This window comes from Lactuca saligna, chromosome 3 (assembly GCF_052625555.1).
Source record: "Lactuca saligna cultivar CGN05327 chromosome 3, ASM5262555v1, whole genome shotgun sequence".
NCBI classification, from domain to species: Eukaryota; Viridiplantae; Streptophyta; class Magnoliopsida; order Asterales; family Asteraceae; genus Lactuca; species Lactuca saligna.
The window spans coordinates 143754814-143781715 of NC_136419.1; the positions used below are offsets into that span (position 1 = coordinate 143754814).

Consider the following 26902-nt stretch of genomic DNA (forward strand, 5'->3'; position numbering starts at 1 on the left):
ATATAGAAAACCGAACCATATTCATTCATTAGTTGCATTTCCAACTAGATTAAAGCCGAATTCTCTCTCACGGATCTTCGGGTTTTATCCCAAATTGTGAGTACTTCTATCTAGTTATATTGCATAGCTTAGATTGTGTTCTATAACATCAAAATCGGATCAAAACCCCAAGATTTGGGAGTTTACCGCCCATGAACACATGGAGAGTAAACTCCTTTATAAGGGACAAAGTGTGCCCAATGTCCCTTAAAGCCTTGGAAATGAACCTAGAAGCTACCATTACAATCTTTAGACCACAAAACAACTAATAATCAAGGGCGAAAGTGAGTTCACGGCTAAGGAAGTTCTTGGGCCGTGAACTCCATTTTAGGTTGCCAAAATGCCCTAAATGCCTTCATTAAACCAAGAGACAAACATAGCACTTTACCTTGATGTGTCTAGGACCCAAAACAATAAAAATACCAACATCCATGAGTGTTTACAGCCGCAAACACATGACCAAATGGTCCATGGACCGTAAACTCAAGTTAGGGGTGTTTTGATGCCACAAACACTTCCTAAGGCTTAGGCTTGAATTTAGACATGTACCCTAATGAGTTTAGGAGTAGCAAACACCATTAGAACACCAAGAGTAAGGTGTTTACGGCCCAAGAAGTTCCAGGGCTGTCAACTCCAAACCATAGTGCCAAATGGTGCTATACACTCTTCTAAAGCCTTGTACACTAGCATAGTTTAGTTCCTAGTTAAATTAGGGATTTGAAAACACCAAAAACACCATCCTAAGGGAGATTATGGCCATAATATTCATGGGATTTGGTCCATGGGCCGTGAATTCCTCAAAGGAGTTAAAAGGAAGCCCTAACACTTGTTTAAGCCTAGAAGCACTTCACCACTTAAGTTGTAATAGCTTGGAGCTTCATTTAGAACCCCAATGGAGAGTTTACGGCCAAGAGTTTACTCCCCTGGGCCGTAAACTCCAATACACTTGGTCTATTGACCATAAACTTCCATATGAGGTCTTGCACTCCTTTGTTGCAACCCATTAGCCTCCTAGAAATTGACCAAAGTGTTTTCCTCACATTAGGATGTTTATACATGTTTAATTAGTGTTATAATCACTAATTGTTTATATACATATGTCTTCATATGTAATTAGGACCATTTGTGTGTCTAAAGTCTTCACTTGACACCTAGCAGTCCTACCTCTTCAGTTCATCCGTATCACCCACAACAGGTGAGTTCATACCCCTTAATCAATGTTTTAAATTATTTTAAATGCTTTAATAGGGGGGAATACAAGTAGAAAACAGCATGTTATTAAATCACTTATATGTATTTTATAATTGTGTTTCCATCCAGCAGATTTCACATACTCCAAAATGTAATGCATGAAATGGTTTTCTATCTTAAAAATACTTTGTTATCAAATGTATTACTTTTGAAATGCTTATTTAAAATGACATCAAGTCACTCTTTATTCTTGTTTAAAACTCTTAGATGTCTTACAAAACCATTTTTAGCTTCTTGAATAAAACTATACTTATACACATATGTGCTTATATATGTATTGAGGTTATAGTTTTCATCCTTCATTTAGTTTCCCACACTCTTGTGTAGAAAGGGTGTATTAACCAACTTGAACAACCGATTACCTTCCAATTAACTATCATAGGGATAGTTAGAAGATACAAAATAGTATTCCTATTACAAGGAATCACACAAGAGTCAGTTCATTCATGAGTCTATACTAGTACATTACATGATACACGAGTACATTTACATATGCTTACATGATACATGAGTATGCTTACATATGCTTACATGATACATGAATACCTTACACGAATACCTTACATGAATACTTGTATCTCGATTCACGAGGATGATTTATTAGTACCTTCTGTGTAAATTGTCCTGCTAATCCCAGTTCAACGGGATATCTAGACGGGACTAACCATTCCGAATCCCAGCTGATTAGCACCAGTGGTTGATGAACATCTACGGATGCCTACGGTTATTACTTATACTAGGAGTACCTTTACGGGACTAACCATTCGTTGGGCCTACTGTTCGCTAGAGAGGTTGATGAACATCTACGGATGCCTACGGTCAATACTTATATTAGGAAATCGATTATGGGACTAACCCTTCTTACTCCCTGCTGCTGCTAAAGAGGACAATTGGACAATCTTTGGATGTTCATTAGGTTATACATTTCACTTTTCGCGATGTCGTGTTAATCGTAATACAAAAGGATAACAATTACATTACTACATTTTCCTATTACTTTATTTTGTGATACATTCGCATAAACAATGAGTTAGACTAAGTACTTTTAGTAATAGTTAGAAGAAAGGAAAAACTATCATTTTACATACAAAACATTCGGGTCTTGGTAGAAGACTACATTTCATACTAGTAGGAAATAAGGGATTTTCTAGGGTTTTTCATACTTATATCTACTGTTTCATTTAAAGATTTACATGGCATTCATAACAACTTTTCAAAACAAGACAATGACACTTAAATACTTATGAATTCACCAGCTTTAGGCTGATACTCGCTTTCAAAATGACTTGTATTCTCAGGTCACCGATTAGACAGGTACGATGGTCAGGTTTTGAAAAGACGGAGCTCAGACAAGACTCGTCTTATTTTGATTATTCATTTTATTGTTGTACATTATGAAAGAACACACATGTATTAAAACTTTACTTTTAATGCAATGGATGATGTTTTTGCTTATTTACTACTTTACACTATTATGATACTTCACATGACGTCCTCCACCCCGGAACGTTTCCGCCATTCTTGGTTTTGGGGTGTGACAACATTGAACCTTTCAATTCTTCGATCTTGTGGGTTATGCAGAATAATTGGAGGAGGTGGAGGAAGTGAAGCATGATTTCTTGTTCCTCGATCGAATCGTGGAACATCATCTTCATGTGGAATGCTTGTTCCACGGGATTTGGGAAGACCATAGTTGTCGTACTTTGACATCTACAAAACGGGAGAAAAAATAAATTCAAGTTAGTTGATAGATTTGAGTCGTTAATAAATCACCCAAATGAGATATCAAGGCTAGGACCCAACACAATACGCTACAACCCAGAAAAGGGATGTCGTAATCTAGTTGCAGAATATTTGAAGGTAAGTGAATGACGATTCACTAACTTTCCACCACGAAAAACGAAAAACCGATTAAGTTTTAAAAGTTTTTGAAAACTCCTAGATCTTTTGAGATTCATTGAACATTTCAATGACCTATTTAAATCTTGATATGCCCCTCTAGTTTGTGACTGGGATACCGAGGATCACAAAGCGGGTGTGAATAACCATGCAAACTTACATGGTGCCCCCACATGTTACAGTCACCTATTCGATGTGCCGGTTAACCACAAACGCTCTACCGAACTATGACAAACACTGAGTCACCCTTTTCTACCTTTGCTTAGAACCATTTAGTGTGTCGGTTAACCACACACACTCCACTAACTTCTTCGCAAGGGCACAAAGTGTAATTTCATGGAATTGCATCAATTTACTTTTGCCTAAAGTAACTAAGATTGGGAATTTGTAAAAGCATTTAGTTACTTTTGTACTTCATTATTACTTATAATGGAAGGTTTCTGTCCTATCCTACCCGTTCGGCTAACGACCCTCCACTAGTCAAGAGTGCAGTGGGCAAGAGTGGATACCCATTCAATCGCCATTATATAGTCAATTTCCTTAAACACCCCTTATAGACCAGCTTCGTAAATGAGGCCTACTAACGGTAAGACTGACTTTTACTCATACATATATATAATGTTAGACCTTTAATGTTATATATAGTATAGGGTGTATTTTATACTTTTAAAATACTATGTGGTCTAATTTAATAGATTACACTTTTAATTTAATTAAATTGTAAACCAAAAACTATATGGATTTATTAAATCTCTTTTAATTATACACTTTAATTAATAAATAAAACCATAAGGGTGTGATTTGAACTTTTCAAAACAATACTAGGGTTTTAGAATTTAACATTCCTAAATTAAATTATTAATCAACTTTTAAATTCCAAAACTTGAGGGCAAGTTTTGAAACATTTCAAAACATTAGGGTATAGAATTTAAATATTTCAAAATCAAACCTTTTAATCAAAATTTAAATTCCAAAACTTGAGGGCAAGTTTTGAAACTTTTCAAAACACAAGGATCAAATAGCAAATAACTTAAATTAAACAATTGATCTAATTATTATCTAATTTGACTTAAAATCAATTTCTTGCAAGATAAGTTACCTAATTAATACAAATAATCAAACTTTAATCAAATAAGGAAGTTATTATCTAATCAATTGGTAATTATCTTTTGTTTAATCAAGGATACACTCAAAATATGATTAAAATTCTAATTTTAATGACCCATAACAGTTAAGGCAAGTATCTTTGAGTAGAACAGCAAGAAATCCCGAAACTGCCTCCTTCTGACGCTCGAACTCGCCGAGTTGGAGCCAACTCGCCAAGTCCACATTGGAACTCACCGAGTTCAGCAGTCAGAAAGCCAAAATCTCGATTTTTCAACAAGAATGAACATGCAAGGCATCAATACAATAGAAACCAATCAAGGCTCTGATACCACTTATGGGTTTTAGCCATAAGAACACCCTATGTGCTCATACAAACCCTAATGCTTGGATCTTGGTTTCTGTATTGTACATGCAATTCATCCAAGACTTTAAACCCTACTTCTAGCATACAGTTAATCATATTAACATAAGATTGGGGTTTAGATCTTACCTTGATTGTTATGTAGCAATAACAATCTCAAATCCTCCTTTGTAATTGGCTTTAGAAAGCTTAGAGTCACAAGTGTCACTCCTCTAATGGTTCACAAACACCAAGAGCAAGAGGATGAAGAATAAGGAGAGTGGAGGCTGCCCAAAATGCGTGAAACCCTAATCAACAAGTTCACCACGTTTTTGTGGCTTAAGGGTCCTTTAAATAGTGAGGCTATTAGGGTTATCTAACAAGGAAACCCTAATTTGACTGCTTAAGCCCTAAGCAACCCATGGACTCCCTCCTTACAGGCCTGGGACGATTTCTAATGGGTTTCCCCATAGAATTCGTCCACCCCTCTAATTTGGAGTCCATTAGCCCAATATTCAACTATCATACAATTGACAGTTCTAGTCCCTTAAGTTTAATTAATGTATTTTAGCCACAAAATTAATTCTTAATTAATTATTGACTAATATTAATTAACCAATATGATTTCTCCTTTAATATATTATTCTCATAATATATTAATAAATCATAATTAATCCTTTCTCTCCGTAATCCATCCTATCAAGTTGCTTTGGTGAAGGCAACCCAAAAGGACCTTGCACCATCGGGTCAAGTACATACCAAAATAGTTATGGACTTAGACACTAATCCAACAAACCCGACAACAAGATCTGTCCGATTGTAGTAGGCACTATATGGAGACGTCTGGTTTCCAAGGTTGCCATGAATGGTGTGGGTAAAGAAATGGCCAAGTACCTTAATGATTTTGAGTTCGGGGTCTGTGTATCTGGAAGTGTTGAGGCTGTGTTACACAGTACCAATAAGGTGTTGAGTAAACACCATGCTGATGGGTCTCTTGTAATGCTAACTGTGGATTTTTCGAATGCCTTTAACTTGGTGGATCGATCATCATTGCTCAATGATGTTAATAAGATGCGCCTTTCCATTTCTTTGTGGGTGAATTTCTTTTACGGGCAAGCAGCAAGACTTTATATCGGAGACCAACATATATGGTCTGCCACTGGGGTGTAGCAAGGTGACCCCTTGGGCCCTCTTCTTTTTTCCCTTGTTTTGCACCTGCTTGTGCACAAAATTAGAGACAATGGTATGCCCTTCTCCATGCTTGGTATTTAGGTGATGTGACTGTCATTGGGGATTCAGAGGAGGTGGCTACAGTGTTAAACATAATTCAGTTGCATGGTCCAGGTTTGGGTCTTGAGTTAAACATCAAGAAAACGGAGATTTTTTGGCCCTCATGTGATGGTAGGAAGCTTCGTGCCGATTTATTCCCAACGGATATAGGGAGACCTTCTTTAGGGGTGAAGTTCCTTGGTGGGGGCTGTTAGCAAAGACGCGAGGTTTATTAGTGGGTTGGCCATGAAGAGAGCGGTCAATGTTGTTGATTTGATGGGCCTTCTTCCACAACTATGTGACCCGCAGAGTGAGCTCCTTTTACTTCGATCATGTATGGGCATTGAAAAACTTTTCTTTGGTTTAAGGACATGCCAGCCAGTACACATAGAATAGGCAGCGTTATTCTTTGACAAAGGATTGCGCAAGTCTATCGAGGATATGGTGGTATGTGGAGGCCCCTTCTTTAGAGTAATTCAGTGGCGCTTGGCTTCCTTACCTATTCATTTCGGTGGTTTGGGTTTGTACTCGGCCTACGAGGTTTCCTCCTACGCAGTTTTAGCCTCAAGGTCCCAATCTTGGGCATTACAAGACCACAACTTACGTGACAGTATGATTCCGGGATATGTGGTATGGACTCGGATTACCTATGTGCTATGACTCGTTTTCACGATATGATTCCGGGATTTGACTATAGCGGTTTCACTAATAAGGACACCGCCCCCCCTAAATCCCAAAAAGCTTTAGCGTGTGCCCTTCTTAGCAAAATCTTCCAAGATATGGAAGTCGACTTCAACATGACTGTTAGACAGAAAGCAGTCTTTGAGTATCTGCGGGCACCTCATGCTCAGGATTTTCTGCTAACTATCCTTATTGATGGTCTTGGCCAGCATATGTATCCTGTGGAGTACCGAACTATCATTCGTTACCGCCTCATGATTCCCATATTCCCAATTGACGAGATATAACCAGTATGTCGCAAGGCATGTTTGGATACCCTTAGGGAACACGCGGTTCATTGTAGAGACCTCCCTGGTTTCAAGTATAGACATGATGTGGTTCGGGATGTTCTCTTTGATGCTTGTCGGCGTGTTGGTATTTCTATGAAGAAAGAAGAGCCAGTGAACTTTTTGACGGACCCACAGGATGGCAAGTCCACACTTAGACCGGCTGAAATTTTGGTCTTTTGATGGATAGGAGGGAAGCATGCGTGCGTGGGTCTTACTGGGGTCTCTCCTCTTGTTGGTTTCGGGAGCGGGGGTTTCACATCTGGGCATGCCGCTTTGAAAGCCGCTGCGTGCAAAGTGGTAAAGCACGAGAATGCATGTAGTGAAAATCAACATGTGTTTGTTCCTTTTGCATTCGATACATTTGGTTTTCTTGTACCAGAGGCGGTAGAGCTCCTTAATAGAGTCCAACGGGTCATGCATTCTAATGTCATATCTCCTAGTTCCACATATGTTGTTTTCAAAAGAATTGGTTTTGCCATCCAGAAAGGGCTAGCGGCACAACTTGTTGCCCGTTTGCCTTCAATCGATATGTATTGAACTTTTATTCCATCATTCTATTTAACCTTTTATTATAAAAAGGGAGAGACATTATGATATAAGTATTCTAAATCAAAAGTTTTTCGATATTCATATTTTATGAATGATCATTTATTATTGAATACCGATGTGACCTTCAGGGAAGTTAATTCAAATTCGATTTTCTAAAATGGATCATTTTTATGAAGGGTTTTCTCTTAATGAAGTTTTTTGGATGTTCTTTTATGCTCCAACTTAGGTAATTTGCCTTGGAGTTTTGGATACTCAAAGAACTTAAGTTACGTTTTGATGCTTTGGATTGTAGTGTCTCATACTATATGAATTATGACTATTTTTGTTCTATATTATTATCATTTCCTAGAAATAATAATTCCCAATATGTTGGTAAAATACTATGTTCATAAAATAATCTTTTTCCAATTAAATACAAGTGTTGATATTTATTAATCTTTAAAATTACTCTACTAAATAATCATATAGTAATAATTTCCTATAAGGTGTGAGCCTATAGGATCATATGTCATTAGCAATATCATTCTATAACGACTCTTGGGCATAAAGATCTTTCACATGTTGAACAAGATGTCTATAACAAATGTATAATGGATAAACTTACTCTATACATAAATTGCAACTTCGAGCATTTGGGAATTGGATGTTAATGAATGGAATTCTTCGTTGTGTGTTATTGGGGGCAATGAACTATTGCTAGACGTTCACCGCTGTATACATCAATCTATGATGAATCTTGTGCAAGTGGGATATTGAAAGATCTTTATGCTTAGGAGTTGTTAGAAAATGATATTCGGTAAGGACATAGGATCCTATAGGTTCATACCTTAACTATTTATATTTATAAGGAATTAACATATAAGTCATGTACAAATTCAATGGACACTTTGACTAGCCATTTAATTATCATGTGGAACTAGTAGTTAGAAGCTTGAGTAAAAGACACTTATTTCCTCAACTTGGCTTGTAAAATCTGTGAACCACTTAAGAGGATAAAGGATTGAGTGTTGTCTTCCATTTAAGATCACATACCTCTTTACGAACCCATGTTATGACTTGTAAGAAGGGATGTTCCATTCTTTCACTTTCCTTAGTATATAAAGAAGAGATGGATGCAAAAAAAAAAAAACTAGCTAGATTTTGATACACACTTCTCTTCTTGTTCCTCCCAAAGTCGAGAACATAAGGTGATATCCGCTTTGTTTCCTCTTGCAAGGTGTTGTGAAGATTGAGTGCTTTTAAGATGGTTATCCTTAAGGCTTATTTGGTATAACTATTAATGTCTTAAGAATAACTTAATAAAAGTGAAGACTAGCATGTTTTAGTGGTTGATCATTTCTTGGTGGATACATTATAAAGAGCTTCTTCTTTGGAGCTTCATCCCATCTTTATCAAATTTCAGTCTTACATGGGAATCAAAGTCTTCAAAGGTTGTAACACTTTTCCTTCTATGTTTGACTTAATCTTTCCATTATTGCAAAATGCTCCTTTGTGGGTTAGAATGGTTTTAAATTGATTCTAATTATAAAGCTTCCATTTCCATTTTTATCATTTTTAGGAAAATAATTTTGAATAAAACTCACCAGATATCAACTACATGAGAGGAACACGGATGTGGATGGAGTTCAGTTCTCAAAGTGAATGTATAAAATTGAAGAAAAAATATCACCTTATATGTTTCTTTATATAATTGAATCCTTTAACCAAGAATATTATGGTGTAAGAAAATAAGATTTGGATTGAGGTAGATACGTTACTACTAAGTTCATGGGCGTCAGGTTCTTACACAATGGTAAGTACAAATGTGGGGGACATTATATTTGTGGGTGATGATCATGTAACGTCCAAAAAATCGAGACCAAAAACTTCATTGTTTTAAAATAATTAAACCACCATTCAGAACAGGTCCATAAAACCATAATAAAATCATAGTATGATCAAAACATCCAAATACATTAAAGCCAAATAAGCAATATGGCGTGTGTGATGTGATCACCTCGAGCTCTTCCTCTTGGATCCAGAAGTACCTGAAACATAAACTGAAAACTATAAGCAAGAAACTTAGTGAGTTCCCCAAAACACCGCATACCCTACATATCAAACATATAATAGGCCCTGCCCGAAATTAGGCTCCGCCCGGAATCGTCAGTAATATGAGATGGGCCCCACCACATCACATTCATCAGGCCCCTTCAGGCATCGAGCCCCCCCCCCCCCCCCCCAATATACATACAATGCATAAACACATGCAAGAATCATACAGATAAATAACATACAATATAGTCATCAGGCTCCGCCTGGCAGCAGGCCTCGCCCAGTATACATATAATATAATGCCTGATGGTTCCAAGGAGTTGAAGAAGATAGAAGTTGATTAGCCTGAAGATAAGGTCTTGGATCTAGAACCTCTACCCATTTTGCAAGAACTTTAAGGTATCAAGTTCTTATCTTGGTTGCTAGATGTTTAGATCTCATTTTTGGTTAGATCCTTAGGTTTTTAGACATGGTTTGGATTGATGTTGGGATTAGAACGTCCCAAAGGCTTGTTCTTTCAGATCCAAGGTATTCATGGATTCCTTTGGCATAAAGGTTCCAACTTTATGGAGTTTAAGGCTTCATGCATTGATTAAGCCCTTCATTAGGTCCTTTTTGAGCCTTAGAGCTTCTTATGGTCATGATTGGACGTAAAGTTAGCATCTTTACGTGGTATTTCAGCTTAAAGGGGCCAAATCTACATTCTGTAACAAGTCTTAAAGGTTTAGGATTGATTTTTGAGGAAATAATCGGACCCTATACCGACGAATTCTCGTCGATACAAGTGTGACCCTATGGAGATGACTTGTCGTTGGTAAAAGTGTGACCCTATAGAGACGACTTATCATCTGGAAAAGTTGATCAATACAGACAACATGTTGTCTGGAATGGGGAAACAATTTTTACAGTTACAAAGCTATACAGACGACATGTCGTCTCTATAGCTACTTTTTTTTAAATATTTTCCACAGGTTTTGTTATATATACCATTTTAAACAAATCTAAAAGGGATATTTGCAGAATAATATAAACATAGATAACATACAATCTAAAAGGGATATTTGCAAAATAATAATATACAATACATGCAATTCTAATTTTCATTTCATTTTAGACATACAATACAAACTAGCAGGAATTACACGCGCTGTTGGCGTCGGGTTGGATCGGTTTTGCTTAAATGTTGATAAATTTCAATTTTTTTACTTTTGAATGACAACACGCTTTCATTGACTTCAGTTTTAAAATGACAATAGATTCACCTACCATATAAAAAATGGACTCTCAGTATGCTTGTTAAAAACAAATATTTGACTAAAATTGGATAAGAAATTATGAATTGATTACCATATTTAACCTTTTCAGTTGATGATATGTGTTCGTTGTCAGCAATCTCATATAAAGGTAAAACATGAATCTGATAATTCGGTTGTTGGTGGTGATGTGATCTTTGAGAAATGTTCAATGCATAACTCGATTGTTTCTAAGGAAATTTTTGAGAAGTATTCACTAGAATACTCCTTCCAGCTCCTACAATAAATTCACAAAAATGTTATCCCAAATAAACATCTAAAGTTACAGCCCCGATTCAGACTAAGGGGCATATATGGAACCCTTTATAAAGAGGCTAACCTTTTGTAACACCGTAAAAATTTGAACAATTTTTTTCACTTTTGAAAACCATAAAATATCATTTGTAATCATAAATAAAAACATTGTGTCAACATTGTATCAGTACAAAACCCAAGATCAAAATACATAAACTCCGGTGTGCGTGTGTAAAAATCATATCGACGCCTTCCCGCGATCATAATTGGTACCTAAAACACATAACACATAACACTGTAAGCATAAATGCTTAGTGAGTTCCCCAAAATACCACTCTAACACATAATAGCCACTCGAGGCTGTAACTCTGTCGACCCTCAGGTCTATGTGTCTCAGTGGGGCCCTCCAGCCCCAACTCTCTATGGGCCCTCTGGCCCTAACTCTATGGACCCGAAGGTCCTAACTCTGTAACTCTGAATCATGCATAGCACATATCACAATAAATCATAGCACATAAATAACATGCAATTACACTGGCATATAACTCTAAAATACTCTATCACATAACTCTGTTACCACACTAGGTAAAATATAGTGAGAAGACTCACATCGGGTATCTCGGTAATCTCCGACTCGGTAACGCTGGTCTAACCTCCGCCTAATCATATAAAATAAATACCATAATTATTATAACTCTTAAAGGCTAGACTATGTCCTCTTATGACACTCTCAGAAGGGTAAAAGACCATTTTACCCCTCTCGCAACTCAAAAGGCCCCACAATAGACCATACCCTAAAAGTCAACCCAAAAGGCAACTTTCCAGGTAACGTTGCGCGTACCAGATGTGTACGCTGCGCGTACCTGACTGCATCTCAGGATCGGGGAATGCCACCCAGTACGTGGCGCGTACTGGGATTACGCCCGACGTACTCCCCAGCTTCAGCCCTTTAACTCTTTAGGTCTTAAACAGTTAAGACTCACGTCCAAATTCTAGATCCGACCACATCTAAGCCTCTTAATCCATAAAGTTGATGACTTTATGCCTTTGCATGGCTGAACAAGCCACCAACTCCCATAATATTCCATCCTCTAACCCTAGAAGGCTTATTACTAAAGCATGACCTCAAATTAATCACTAAAGATGGAAGCTTTATGGCTCTAAATCACTAATAGCACTGAATGGGGATAGATCTCGAACCATGGAGCACTTTACGCTCATAAAGTCTCCAGCTTTGGGGTTTTTAGCCCTAGCAAAAGCACATGCAACAACAGATCAAAAGAAGAGGAAAGTTTTGAACTTTATACCTCTAAGTGTAGTCCCTTGCTCTGTAGATCTCAAATCTAAAATGGCGCCTCAAGATTTAGCTTCCAAGAACTCCTTTCCTTCTTCTTCACTAAGTCACCAAAGCACAAAAAGCTCCAATCAACACTCTCACACACTAAGGACGATGGGGGCTCTTTTTTAGGGTTTCACTCACTGATATGGAGGCTGAAAAATGAGGCTTAGCACCCTTTAAATAGTGCACAAGACGGATTAGGGTTTTGCACCTGGGCCGGGTACGCCCGGCGTAACTCTTGGTACGCCCAGCGTACCTTGGCGATTCGCGTCCAAACTAAGCACACGAGTACGCGCAGCGTACCCCTCTGGTACGCCCAGCGTACTCACTTGCTAACTTTTCTCCACACAAGGGTTAATCATGACTAATGACAAAGAATAAGGGTAAAAGAAATGTACCTGAATCTTGGGGTGTTACACCTTTAATACCAACATGACACAAACTTTTTTGATCTGACTCAAACTCAATTTAATAAGTTCTTTGACTTTTTACATCTTGACATAGCTGGAGGTGAAATTTACCTGAAATTAAGGTTACAAAGATAAAATTTCTATATTTACCTGTATTTCCCATGAAAAACCCAAATTATAATCTTTCTTTATGACTCTTATACTACACCATCTTCTGATATTTACATGTAAAAATGAAACTTTAAAGCCCTCAAATCTTATTTATACAAATAACCACAAACAAAATCAGAAATCTAATATAGAAACAATTAATTGATTTTAATATATAATATTATACTACTAAACTTAATAGTATCAGTCAAAAGGTTGGTCCAAAAAATAACATCTACGAAAGTTGTACCTGGAATTCAAAAAAAAAAAAAAAATCATTCTTTGGTTTCTTTGTTTGAGTAAATCTGATAAACTAATAGATGAGCAGTTTTTGTCAGAAACCACATAAAAAAATATAAAAAATTCTGTAAAAACTTTTAAGAAACAGCTGATGGGCAAATATTTCAACATCTAACCAAAATCAACATACTATTCAAAATTGTTCCAATACATGTATGGCCCCATCAACAAACTCCAATCCTAAACTTGGTTAGCTCCTCATAGTTTTTATCCACATGAATTGAGACACGTTCATAATTCCTAGAAATCCACCGGTAGAGACTTCAACTGCTCTTGCTGACGATCTGAAAGTGAATAAAATAGAGAGAAATCACAACCAATCAAATAAAAAACAAAAAACCAATCAACATTGAAAGAATGAAAATAATAACAGATCTTTAAATTATTAAAATCGAATCGAATTTGATAATCTTTATGTTGTTTTTAAATTTTCCAGCCTACTGCCTGCCCCTATAGTAAATATGTTGAGATACACATCCTATTTAACTGATTATTAGATTTCAAAAAAGCAATTGTGGTCTAATTTTTCTACGAATGTTATTATTAAATTTCTAAAAGTCAGCTAACCTTTTATTATGTGGTAGTCACCCGATTAATGATCCTAAAACAAACACAAATAAATTTTAAGCAGGAAATGATAGGAAATTTTAAGTACATTGTTGAATGCATGTAATCGTTTTTAAGAAGGAAATATCAAAAATGTCATTTTGACTCAAATGAACTCAATATATTAATCTTTGTTGGAAATGAGTGAGCTGAATACAGGAAACCAAATAAGTTACTATGAATTGATTTTTTTTTTTTTGGGTAAAAAATCTAACATAAATCAAACTTCCCTCACACTTTTAATTCCTTGTAATAGTATCCTAATTTTGGCCATTGAAAACCACTATATGGTGCATGGGTATAAGAAAAAAACCCATCCCACGAGTAATTATTAGGGGCAAAATGGTCCCAATGCTGCAAAATGGTCCGAAAACAAAGTCAAGTTATTTGGTAATGATCCTAAAACAAACTCAAAAACCTAAACTACTTGAAGCCAGAACTGGAGTTTTGAAAAAAAAGTAACCAACTTTTTCAGCCTAGTAACAATTCTCATCTTACAAATGAAACCCAAAAAAATCGAGAAAAAGGAAGAATTGAATCCTACCTCTGCTTTCTCGGCTCTAATCACTCTGGTTCAAGCATTTCCTCGAGCAGTTGAGGTGCATATTACAACTCGCTTTCAAAGCTGAATATCAATTGGGTGATGTATAATTAGATCTTGTTCAAAGTTTTAAACTGAAGGAAGAATTGAATCCTACCTCAAAATCCATATATATAATCAATCAATCAAACAAAATATGATCAAAATTATATCTCATGGTGTATTCAAAGAAAAAAAAATCATAAACTTCATCATATTCACTTACATACTGCATAGGAAAAAAACAAAAAAATTACCTCAAAATCGGAGGTCAAGATAGCACAATAATCGGAATTCATTTTCTCCGGCAGTGGTAAAGCTCGTTGCCGGCCGACAGTAATGAATGCTTCGATTGAGGGCTATAACAACCGGAAATAAACCCCCAAAATCGGAATAAGACTCAAGCTACAACAATTGAAGAACAAATCTAGGGCCAAGAAACTGAGCTTTGCGTAGCCGATGAAGCTGCCTGGCCGGAAATCGCCCTGCGTCGCCGGAAATCGCCCTACGTCGCCGGAGGTCGAGAGGAAAAAGGAAGTGCAGGCGTGACTGCAAAATGAACCCTGATGGGGTTTTGTTACATATGCAGACGACATGTCATCTTTACAGTTAAAGTAAAATAACGTCATCCCATTTTACCTGGTTAAAGAAATAAATAAATAAAAAAAACTAGTTTTTACGCGGATCGGTCCCATTTTACCTCATTAAAGAAATAAATAAGAAAAAGAAATAGTTTTCACGCGGATCGTTTCCACTTTTTGCAGACGATAATTCGTCTCTATAGGTGGACGAAAATGATATCGTTTTACTTTTCTACAACACGGATTAAAAATAATTCCAAATTATTTTTTTAACACCCTATAACGACAACTTGTCGTCTGTATAGGTGGACCAAAACGACGATGCTTCTATTTTTTGCAACAAGGAATTTAAATAAATCAAAAATATTTTTTTTAATATCTTATAAAGACGACATCTCGTCTGCATAGATATTGGACCTAACGCCATTTTTTGCCCCTTCCCGCCGAGTCTATACAGGCGACTTGTTGTCTGGATAGCCTTTCTGGTCAAAGAGATATGGTCAAAGTTGGAATACGTTTTACAGATGTCATGTCGTATGTATATCTTATCTTTTGCCAACGACACATATCGTCTGTATAAGTATCATCTCAGTAGGGCTTATTCCTTGTAGTGAGACATTGTTGATTACAAATGTTATCTTTTTGCTTAGGTTTCTCTCAACAACACAACACTAATTTTGATGATACCTTCAACCCAGTTATAACCGGTTACCATTCATACAGTTCTATGCATTTCCTTTTCCCAAAATTGGCCCATCAATCAACTTGATAAAACAAATGATTTTCGTTATGGAGATGTCATGGAGGAAGTTTACTAAACATCATGCAGGGGTGGAATAACCATTAAAACTAGAGGGCCGAAACTAAAACTTTAATAAAAAAAACATACAAACAAATTCAATTTAATTATTTTGATTTTACAGAAAATGGTTTATAAAAAATATTTTATTTTAACGAAAATACAAAATTAACTAAATCAATAGAAATTAACAAATAACATATACATATAAAAAAACAAAGTTATCTTTGTAGAACAAATTAGCAATTTATAAATAGACAAACAATAAAAAAAAAAAGTAATAAACCATTGTTATAGGCTTTTACTACTTTAAAAGTGCTCTAACTTTTTCAAAATTTGATACCCATTTAACTTTCTACTATTTCACATTCTACTACAAAGAGAAACTTTAAAAAATTTAGAGAGAAAAAGATACATACAACCACAAATCCGGTGATGAGAAGATGTTGGAAAAGACAGACAACGAGTATACAAAAGTCAACACAAGTTTGTCGGAGAGGAGGAATTGGCTGTAGAGGATGTTGATCGGAGACGCATTCGGAAAAAGGCGGAGAGAAGAGATAAAGACCACACAAAGGTCATGAAGGTAAAGTGGAGAGAGTGAGTGATGAGAACTCGAGAGAAGGTGAACAACTTTTTTTCCTTCTCGCAGCAGAATTTTTAGTTTAGGGTTTATAGTTTCTCAAAGATTTTGTTAATAAATTGCACATTTGAAATTTAGAATCGTTTTGTGATTTTGTATATTACTTTCCTAATTTTGTTGGGTTGGTTTACACTTTATTTTAGTAATTTTCTGAATTTCTGTTAATTACTTACTGACTGAGATCCTTATTTATTTCTTGCTTTTGATTTTTTCTGGAGTAAAATAATAATTATAATACCTTTCTTGAATTGTATAAATAAATTTGCATAGGATATCAGGGGGCAAAAGTTACTAAAAAATCAAATCAATACTATATATATAATCCATATATTAGTAACTTAAAAAAATCAGAGGGGAGGGGGGCATGGCCCCCTGGCCCTATAGAGGTTCCGCCTCTGGCTGTGTTCATCCGTACTTTCCAGATCATGAATGTCATTTGTACAGGGCGGGCTCAAACAACCACCTTGTTCTTGGTACCAAAGGTTTGATGTTTTCAACTCTACCCTCAAGTTTTGCAATAGTCGTTTTGACTCCTCTTTATTCACCTATTAGCGAGGTTCTGATCACACACACACACATATATATATGCTCTTTTATGTTGATGATATCATTCTTACCACCTACTCGTCTTCTCTAGTCACCGTTATTATTTCTTGTTTGTCTCATGCAGGGACGGAACACAACCATTAAAACTAAGGGGATGGACCTAAAACTTCAATAAAAAAACATACAAACAAATTCAATTTAATTATTTTGATTTTACTAGAAAATGGTTTATAAAAAATATTTTATTTTAACGAAAATACAAAATTAAATAAAAATAAATAACTAAATAAATAGAAATTAACAAATAACGTATACATATAAAAAAACAAAGTTATCTTTGTACAACAAATTAGCAATTTATAAATAGACAAACAATAAAAAAAAAAGTAATAAACCATTACTTTAACAATGCTCTACTTTTTCAAATTCGGATACCCATTTAACTTTCTACTATCTCACATTTTACTACAAAGAGAAACTTTAAGAAATTTAGAGAGAAAAATAGACATTCAACCACAAATCCGATGATGAGAAGATGTTGGAAAAGAGAGACAATGAGCATACAAAAGTCGTCACAAGTTCGTCGGAGAGAAGGCATCAGTTGTGGAGCATGTCGATCGGAGTCGCAGTCGGAAAAAGGCGGAGAGAAAAGATAGAGACCACACAAAGGTCATGAAGGTAAAGAGGAGAGAGTGAGTGATGAGAACTCCAGAGAAGGTGAGCAACTTTTTTTCCTTCTCGCAGCAGAATTTTAGGTTTAGGGTTTATAGTTTCTCAAAGATTTTGCTAATAAATTGCACATCTGAAATTTAGAATCGTTTTGTGGTTTTGTATATTACTTTCCTAATTTTATTAGGTTGATTTAGATTTTATTTCAGTAATATTCTGGATTTATGTTAATTACTTACTGACTAAGATCCAGATTTATTTCTTGCCTTTTGATTTTTTTTTTTTTTTGGAGTAAAATAATAATTATAATACCTTTCTTGAATTGTATAAATAAATTTGCATAGGATATCGGGGGGCCAAAAGTTACTGAAAAATCAAATCAATACTATATATATAATCTATATATTAGTAAGTTAAAAAAAATATATATCAGGGGGCCATGGCCCCCTGGCCCTATAGAGGTTCCGCCTCTGATCTCGTGAGTTCACAATGACAAACTCATGTCCTCTCTCATTCTTTTTCAGTATTGCGACCTCTCAAACTATCAATGGTCTCTTTTTGTTTTAATTTTCCTTTGCCCGAATAATCCTCTCTCTCTTGTTGACATGATATCATGTAATGCATGTAGTACTGTGACCGATACCAAGATCAAGCTCTTTCCTCACAACACCTCTGTAGTAGATCCCACCCTCTACATATGTTGGTGATAATTTCATGTCGCGGTCTTCTAAGTGTCATCATATTGTCTCTCGATCCTCAGTTGTACCTGAGCATCGGGGGTAGCTAGGTGTCATCATATTGTCTTTCGATCCTCAGTTGTCTGTTATCTAAATAAATGATTGCTTTCTATGACAATCTGAGTGCTATGTATTTAGCTTCTAACCATGTACAATATCAACGAACAAAACATGTGGAAATTAACTTACATTTGGTACAGAACACGTTGTCACTGGATATTTGTGTGTTTTGCATGTTCCATCGGCTTATTATTTGCAGATATATTTACAAAATGACAACACAATTAGCTATTTTTTTAGACTTCGGCACCGTTTAAACATTTATAAACCACATGCTCAAACTGAAAGGGTGTGTTAAATTAGATTTATATTTCGTTTATACATTGATGTATAGTATAAAGGTCATATTATTACATACGTACGGTGCAATCCCTATGAGGTTTTTCCACAAATCGAATATTATAGTGTTTTCGAAATCATTTCATGTTTGGAATCGAACATTATAGTGTTTTCGAAATTATTTCATGTTTGATGGGAAAAAAGTATAGAAATACAAGCTCTTTCGTCATATTAGAAAATTATCTTTTAATTCGTTTATACTAGGAACATTAGGAACATGATGATGATGCTTTTAATTGGGTCAATTAACTAAAAAAATCCAATCAATTCCATTACTTTGTACTTATAGTTTTCTTTGCCCTCTAGTGTTTGTTATGAGCTTTTTAATTATATGAAGTTGTTCAAAAAAAAATAAAAAAAATAAATAAATATGATATATGCTATGGTGAGAATGTGTTTAGATGTGCATTTAGTATTTGATTGTCTTATAAAAGTGACTTTGAAGTCATATTAACCAAATTTAATTCTTGGACAAACAAATTATATTCTTAAATATACAATTGTTATAAAGTAATTTTGTTGTTAAATATCTAATTCTTATCACATTAAATATGCTATTGTTTCAAATAGTAGAATAAAAACACTTTTTTTAACTAACTACTATTTGACAATAGGTATCTTCTTTTGTGGCGACATGTTTTTTTTTTATCATATTGTATACGTTTATTAAATAATTAGATTTTTTGAACATTCCAATACTTTTAATTTAATAATGGCTAGTTGCCCAGCCAAATTAGGACCTGACGTAAAAGGTTCCTACTTTAAATGTTAAGATGCGGGAATTAGCCATTAAAAAAATATCAAGACAACAATAAAATTCCAAATAGCACTTCTTATCCTGAATTCAATTCATTAATGATTCTTTTTGCTTATCTATAATAAAATCTTTCAAAAACATTAAATCAGAAATTCGAAATATTGGTCGTTCCAAAAAAGAAAAATCAAAAATCAAAAATATGAAAAACCTAGGACCACGAACCGTACTTGAACTTTATGTTAATCTTTTAGTCTACTACTTCCTTACCTAAAGGTGCCCTTATCATTTAAATAAATAATTAAATAAATAAATAAATAAATAAAATAAAAAATAAAAGAGTTTTTTGCAATATTCATAACCAAGTACACGAGTTTGGCTTCCATTTGATACGATTTTGGCTTGTTGTTTCCTTACATAAATTACATAATATTCTTGAAACTTGCAAAATAAAAGTAAGAAAAGTCATTTGTAATTTGATATGTAGAGGAGGGAGCGAATTACATTTCTCGGATTAGTAAAAAAAACACCAAGCTTGAACCTACCCACCAAAATTCTCCTCTTCCTCTTCCCCTTCTCATATTTTCTTCCTAAAAACCATACAAAACCTAATTACCTAATTAACTAACACCCATTGCTTTCTTTCTCTTACCAAAACAAAGAACGAAAAGCATATACGTACGAAAAACTTAGAGCCAAAGAGCACCCGCCTCCTTCAAAAGAGGCACAAGGGTGCCATTGATATGCGAAGCCATGACTCTGTCCATGGCACCCACCAGCTTTCCGCCGACGAACACCACCGGCACCGGCGAAGAAGTACCCAGCAGCATCATCAGTGCCTTCTCCATGTCGTTCCCCAGAGGTTCTTGGTCGAGCTCGTAGACTGTTGGGTTAACTCCCATGCCGCAGAACAGCCTCTTGATGGCATGACACATGCAGCAGCCGCTCAGGCTGAATATCACGACGGCATTCTCGCCGGCGAGTTGCTCTATACGGTGTAATGGGTCGTTGTTGAAGCTTGTTGTTGTTGTCGTTGGCAAGTAGGTACCCCATGATTCGGTTTGGTAATGCATACTTTTTGTTTTGTTCACTCAGAGAGAAAGCAACGAGATGATATGTATGATTTGAAGGATTCTTCATGAGTTCGGATGAGGGTGTATTTATAGAATGGATTAGGCGGGTCCAAGTTAGGCCCAAAAGAGTTTATGCCCAAACTATATATATATATATATATATATATATATATATATATATATATATATATATATATATATATATATATATATATATATATATATATGGGTAAGTGAATATACCTAACAACCTTTTTAGGTACCTAACTCCATAATACTACATCGGTTTGTATCATATTTACATTGTAATTACCTAAGGTTCTTAAACTTCAACCCCATAACTTGATTACTTCCAAAATCTTTAGACTTTCAACATATCTTTCTTTTACATCACGTCTTTCTATCGAATACCACCTGATGAGCTTCATATCCTACTGCTACAAATAAAAGGATGTAGGAGAAATATAATGATGAATTTCCAAAAAATTTTGAAGTAAATCAAGTTTAGGGATGAACTTTAAGAACCTTTAATGATTGTAATGAAAATTTAATGCAAAATGACGTACTTTGATGAGGTTAGCTACCTAAGCTTATATAAGGTTGTTAGGTATATTCACTTTACCCTATATATATATATATATATATATATATATATATATATATATATATATATATATATATATATATATATATATATATATATATAGGAGGGTTCAATTAAAAAAAAAAGGAGAAAGGGGAATTATTCTCAGTCACTCATTTATTTTTGCTGCAAAAGCCTCTGTCTCATTTATTTTTGCTGCAAAAGCCTCCGTCGTATCAGTAGAAATGAGAAATGAATAGACATGTGTTTTCCAACAAAACATATTTCCTTAAAATATGATAATCATTACCTTAATATATATAAAAACATAGTTTTTTTCATTTTTTTTCATTTTTAAGAAGCTATTTTTATCGAAAAATGATTTTAAATATACCAAAATTCATGATTTTTTATTTTCTACAAATAGACATATATATATATATATATTGATATAGTTTTAAAATATAATAATTTTTTTTTATATTTTCAGCTATCATTATTCACAAGTGAATAAAAATGCATTATGTTTTAATACAGTACATTCGTTATTCACTTATGATGATTTTTTTTTTTTTTTTTTTTTTTTTTTTTTTTTTTTTTTTTACAATTTAAGTATCATTCGTATATAAATATAGCATATAATAAACATAATATATTTATATTTAAATATTAAACGATTCATTCACTTGTAAATATTAACATAGTATATTCACTTGTGAATATTAGATGGTATATTCACTTATGAATATTAAATGATATTTTCATATGTGAATATTACATAGTATTACATGATATATCACATGTGAATACTATAAAGTGTATTCACTTGTGAATATTAGATGATATATTCACTTATGAATATTACACAGTATATTCACATATGAATATTACAAGGTATATTCACTTGTGAATATATTCACATATGAATATTAGAAGGTATTTTCACTTGTGAATATATTCACTTATGAATATTACAAGGTATATTCACTTGTGAATATATTCAATTATGAATATTTGAAGGTATTTTCACAAATATATATAATTTTTATATGTTATTCACATATGCATAACATACAGACTTGCATATTTGTTTTGTATTTTTAATAATCATATACTGATTCAGGTGAGACAACATATTCATATGTGAATATAACGTGGTAAGTTAGTGTATGCATTTCATTAAACAGTTGGAGTGCATACAAGTTAACTATGTTAAAAACATGATACTTCTGATTCAAGTTATCAATTCCAAATCGTTATATACTTCCGATTTTGACTTCAGATGCTACATCCTATGTCTGATCGATTTCTCATTTTGATTTTGATTTCTAAAAATCCGATTGGGAACCTGTGAGTACCGACTCCGATTCCTTTAATGTCGATTGTGACTGCGAGTCCATAACTCGAATTCCAACTGAGTTCGTTTGTGAATCTGGGAAATTCCAGTTCCAAATCCGTTATGAACTTTAACAAATACTTGCAAGCTACGAACATTCGGAGTATTCAACAAAGAAATTGATGAATTTGGATTGCGAATTTGTCTTGAAAGGCAAACCTCCCAGCCACGAATATCGATGATTGATTAACACTGGATGACATTGATGATTGTTTAGTTAAAGAAATCTGGATGATTGTTGAAGGTTAGATGAGAAATTTTGATGATGAACGAACTGTTATCGAATTCTCTATAGTTACGTATTTGAGATTGAAGGTTATTAACATATTTACAAGTTTGCCACTGTGTGTTTTTATGCTTAGATTAAATGAGTGGCTGAGAATGATTAATCCATTCTCAACCTTTTTTATTTTCTCAATTAAACTTACCTCTCTCTCTCTTTCACTATATATATATATATATATATATATATATATATATATATATATATATATATATATATATATATATATATATATATATATATGGAGTGATTCATTTAACCTAAAAAGAATAAGAACCCTAATAACCATTTTTTAAAATGTTTTCATTAAATTTATTTTAGAAAAATCGAACATTAATATTATTTTAAGCAAACTTTTACATTCTCTAGTTTACAATAATTGTCACTTGTCGCTAGACTACCGTCGGACCCCCGCCAAACCGCCGCCGGAGTAACATCAAATTTAGTGCCATTTTTCTATCCGTATTCACAGCTTAATAGAACAAACATTATGACTTATATTTCTTTGGTAATACATTTTAACACATACAATTTCACTTTTGGAACCAAATATATAAAATTTAATAAAAAAAAATTATGCCTTGACAATTTTAATTTTCTATCTTCAAAATAACATATTCACAGTTTAATAAACATATTAATTCATTAATTCACAGTCTATTATTTTCATGCATACGTTCATTCATATTTTAAAACAAAATTATATAAAATATAAACTTTAATACAGTTCATTCTCAGTTTAATACATAAAATTCATAAATTAATACAATCCACTGTACACGAATATACATATTCAGATAAGTCAAATGAAAACTTTAACACCACCAACTACCACATGCCACCACCAATCAGTCGTGCCACCATCGCATCTATTATTCCTTCTAAATCAGATCTGTATATAAAATGATAGATTCACAACTTAAATATTATATTCATAGTTTAATAAACCATATAATCCACTTATTTTGATTTTAATGCAAAATAATTATAAAAACTAATACATTTTAAAGATATTTATACAACACAAAAAATAAATATCATCACAAGAAAAATAATACAAATATTCATACATAAATCATTCATATTTTAACATATGATTTATTAAAATTTTACAGCTAAATAGAGTCAGTATACAATTTAAATACTAAATTCACAGCTTAATAAAGTTAATATTGTATTCATAGTTTAAAAGACATAATAATTCACTCATTTATAGTTTAATACAAAACAAGTATAAAACTTAATGCATTTATACATATTTATACAACACAACAAATAAATTTATATTCATAAAAATATTATTACAAGTATTTATACATAAATTGCTCATATTTAACATAAAATTCATAATACATTCACAACTTAATACATAAACTATTCATAGTTTAATACATAACTCATTCATAATTTAATACAATCATTTTCATATTATCAATCTAATAACTTTGATATTATATATATATATATATATATATATATATATATATATATATGATGCGACCTGGTGCCAAACCACCTGAGCTATGAGTAATCGGTGTCCGGTTGGAACCTAAGAGGTCAGAAAGAAAGAAAGGTGTCAACCGCTCTCCGGGAGGAGGTCCCGGAAAGACGCTCCGGCGGTCAAGTTAGCGAGGTGAATCTGGAGTATGAAGGTGAGTGATCGGGGTTGAATAGCTTACCTCCCAAGGCAGAACGATCGGCTTTTTATTGTAACGACGTGATTTTTTTTTTAACAATTTTTCATTTTTCAACATAATATATTTCATAAAATATTCTCAAAACCCAATGTATCAAATAGTATCTCAAATACAACATCTCCCAGGATCACAAATACTCAATACTCTCTCAGTGTGTACATATCACGTTGGCGCCTTCCCGCGATCCTTGCTAGTACCTGAAACACATAACACACAACACGGTAAGCATAAATGCTTAGTGAGTTCCCCAAAATACCACATACAGAACATAAGCCACTCGAGGCTATAACTCAGTATGACCCTCCGGTCAACGTGTTTCAACAGGACCCTCTAGTCCCGTAGCTTGTTGGACCCTCCGGTCCGGTCTGATCGAGGACCCTATGGTCTCATGAGTCGTTGGACCCTCTGGTCCGGTCTATATATCACATAGCATACATATAACACATTGCACATAATCACAAACATACACATACACATAAGAACCTCCGGTCTGCACATAGATACTATTCTAGGTGATGTATAGTGAGAAGACTCACCTCATAAGATGTCTAGTAACTCTGGTGCCCGATATCCTCGGTCTAGCCTCCACCTATCAAATGATAACATCTCAAATCGATACTTTCTTTATGTTCTCATCTCTAAAGGATGGGTAGAAGACCATTCTACCCCTCCATGGCCTCTCTTGAATCAGTTGACCAAAACCCTAAGGTCCTCAGAAGTCATCCCCAGTCAATGGTCAAATTTGACTAGACTCACCGAGTGCACTCACTGACTCGGGGAGTTCATGCATATACCCTAAATCCTTCTAAGACCCCACTGGACTCGTTAAGCTAACCTCCCAACTCGACGGGTTACCACTGGTCATGAATCGCGGGGCAACCTGATTTGACTTGTCGAGTTCTCTCATGGACTCAGCGAGTTTCCTCCATATCATTACTCATTTGACCTTCTAAGGTCAGATCTGTTCCTTTAATCCATAGATCTGGCCTTTTAGCACTCAAAAGTCACATAAAGGTATGAACTTGATGTCTATGCATGGCACATAAAGCTCTATTTGATGAAATAATCACCTTAATGGTGTTTTAGGCTCAACACACTCATGCAACTACATAAAGCTAAGCTCAAGGGACTCTATGGACCTATCAAGGTCCAAATATAATGTCTAAATCAAAAAGGGACCTATCATCTTCATAACCTAGCTCCAAAAGAGGGTAAACAACCCAAAATCCATGAGATCTATCCAATACAAGAAATTAGGTGTAGATTTGTACCAAATACAGAAGTCTGGAGTAAAATAGCAGCCAATCCCATGACCTCCTTGCTTCCAAACCTTGAAACTCTTCTCCTTGCTTTAAAAGAACACACCAAGAAAGCTCACAAAGGTGCTATTTCTGACTCTAAGCTCTCAAGGGTGATTAGGGTTTCACAGGGGTTTGTGTGGCCGCAAATGAAGGCCATAAGGGCCTTTAAATAGGTCCCAAACCTGGGAAATTAGGGTTTTCCTCATCAGCACCGACTTGTCGAGTTGGATTCCCAACTCGTCGAGTCCATTCATTAAAATTGACATCTAAACGCGACCCTACTCGACGAGTTGAGGCACGAACTCGTTGAGTCCCTCCAATTAATTTAAAATAAATAATTAAAATAGCATGCCCGAAAATTTGGATGTTACAATTATACTGAAGATCTTCCTCGGTCCGTACGACGGACAAAGATTGCGGTTCCAATAGGATCCTCTGCTTTTATTGGATGATCATGCTCCAGGTTTGTGTTTGGCCCAATGATTGATCCAGGAGATAATGCTCTCGTCTTGTCCATTGCGCCTAGAACCGTTATCCTTGGACTGTAGCTAAAGGACAATATCTTGGCGAGGGAGAACTTCCTACGCAATCGCCTTGCAGGAGTCCTAGGTCGCTGAGGTAGTCGAGTCACTGGCCGGACCTTTCGTTGTGCGCGTCTTTCCAGGGGCTCGACTACTTCTGGCCCGCTCTGAGGGACACATCATCAAGTCCCCCAATCCAGTAGTTATAGTGTATGCTAGCTAGCTATAATGTTCTGGACTTTAACTGTTGGTGCACGTTTCGGGCCTTTACTCGGTCGTCGTTTCGTTTCTGATGATGTGACGTTACGACGTGTGCACGGCGGTTACATCAGCCATCTCAGGGATTTTCACAAATCCCGCTTTCTTTTCCTTTTATTGCTCTCGAGCAGTTTTCTTTTTCAATTCCTACCCTTCTTTTTTCTTCCCTCTTTTCTTATCTACTCCTTGTTCTTTGCCATGGTGTTTGTTCCGGGCTTAATCCCTAGTTCCT

General features: G+C 34.8%; 1 protein-coding gene and 1 long non-coding RNA gene across 9 annotated transcripts; both read right to left on the bottom strand.

Annotated features, from left to right (window-relative positions):
• Positions 1-9395: 9395 nt before the first annotated feature.
• Positions 9396-15001, bottom strand: LOC145037331 (uncharacterized). 8 transcript variants are annotated; one of them, XR_013678777.1, is made up of 8 exons: positions 14688-15001; positions 14395-14475; positions 13375-13528; positions 12783-12905; positions 12353-12441; positions 11655-11704; positions 10846-11318; positions 10536-10760 (listed from the first exon to the last, which is right to left on the bottom strand). It is a non-coding gene; the product is annotated as an uncharacterized LOC145037331 (long non-coding RNA). The 8 variants fall into 8 exon arrangements; XR_013678778.1 differs by having other exon boundaries at positions 12526-12905; XR_013678774.1 differs by having other exon boundaries at positions 10846-11028; positions 11131-11318; positions 12353-12905.
• A 5013-nt stretch (positions 15002-20014) lies between these two features.
• On the bottom strand, positions 20015-20706 carry LOC145033978 (glutaredoxin-C1-like). The gene has a single exon (XM_078982433.1). The coding sequence runs from the start codon at positions 20629-20631 to the stop codon at positions 20248-20250; it is 384 nt and encodes a 127-aa protein (XP_078838559.1). The 5' UTR covers positions 20632-20706; the 3' UTR covers positions 20015-20247.
• Between the last annotated feature and the right edge of the window lie 6196 nt (positions 20707-26902).

Bases quoted from the DNA above. Each gene is read 5' to 3' on its own strand.
- LOC145033978 (XM_078982433.1), bottom strand. From the start codon at position 20,631: ATGCATTACCAAACCGAATCATGGGGTACCTACTTGCCAACGACAACA.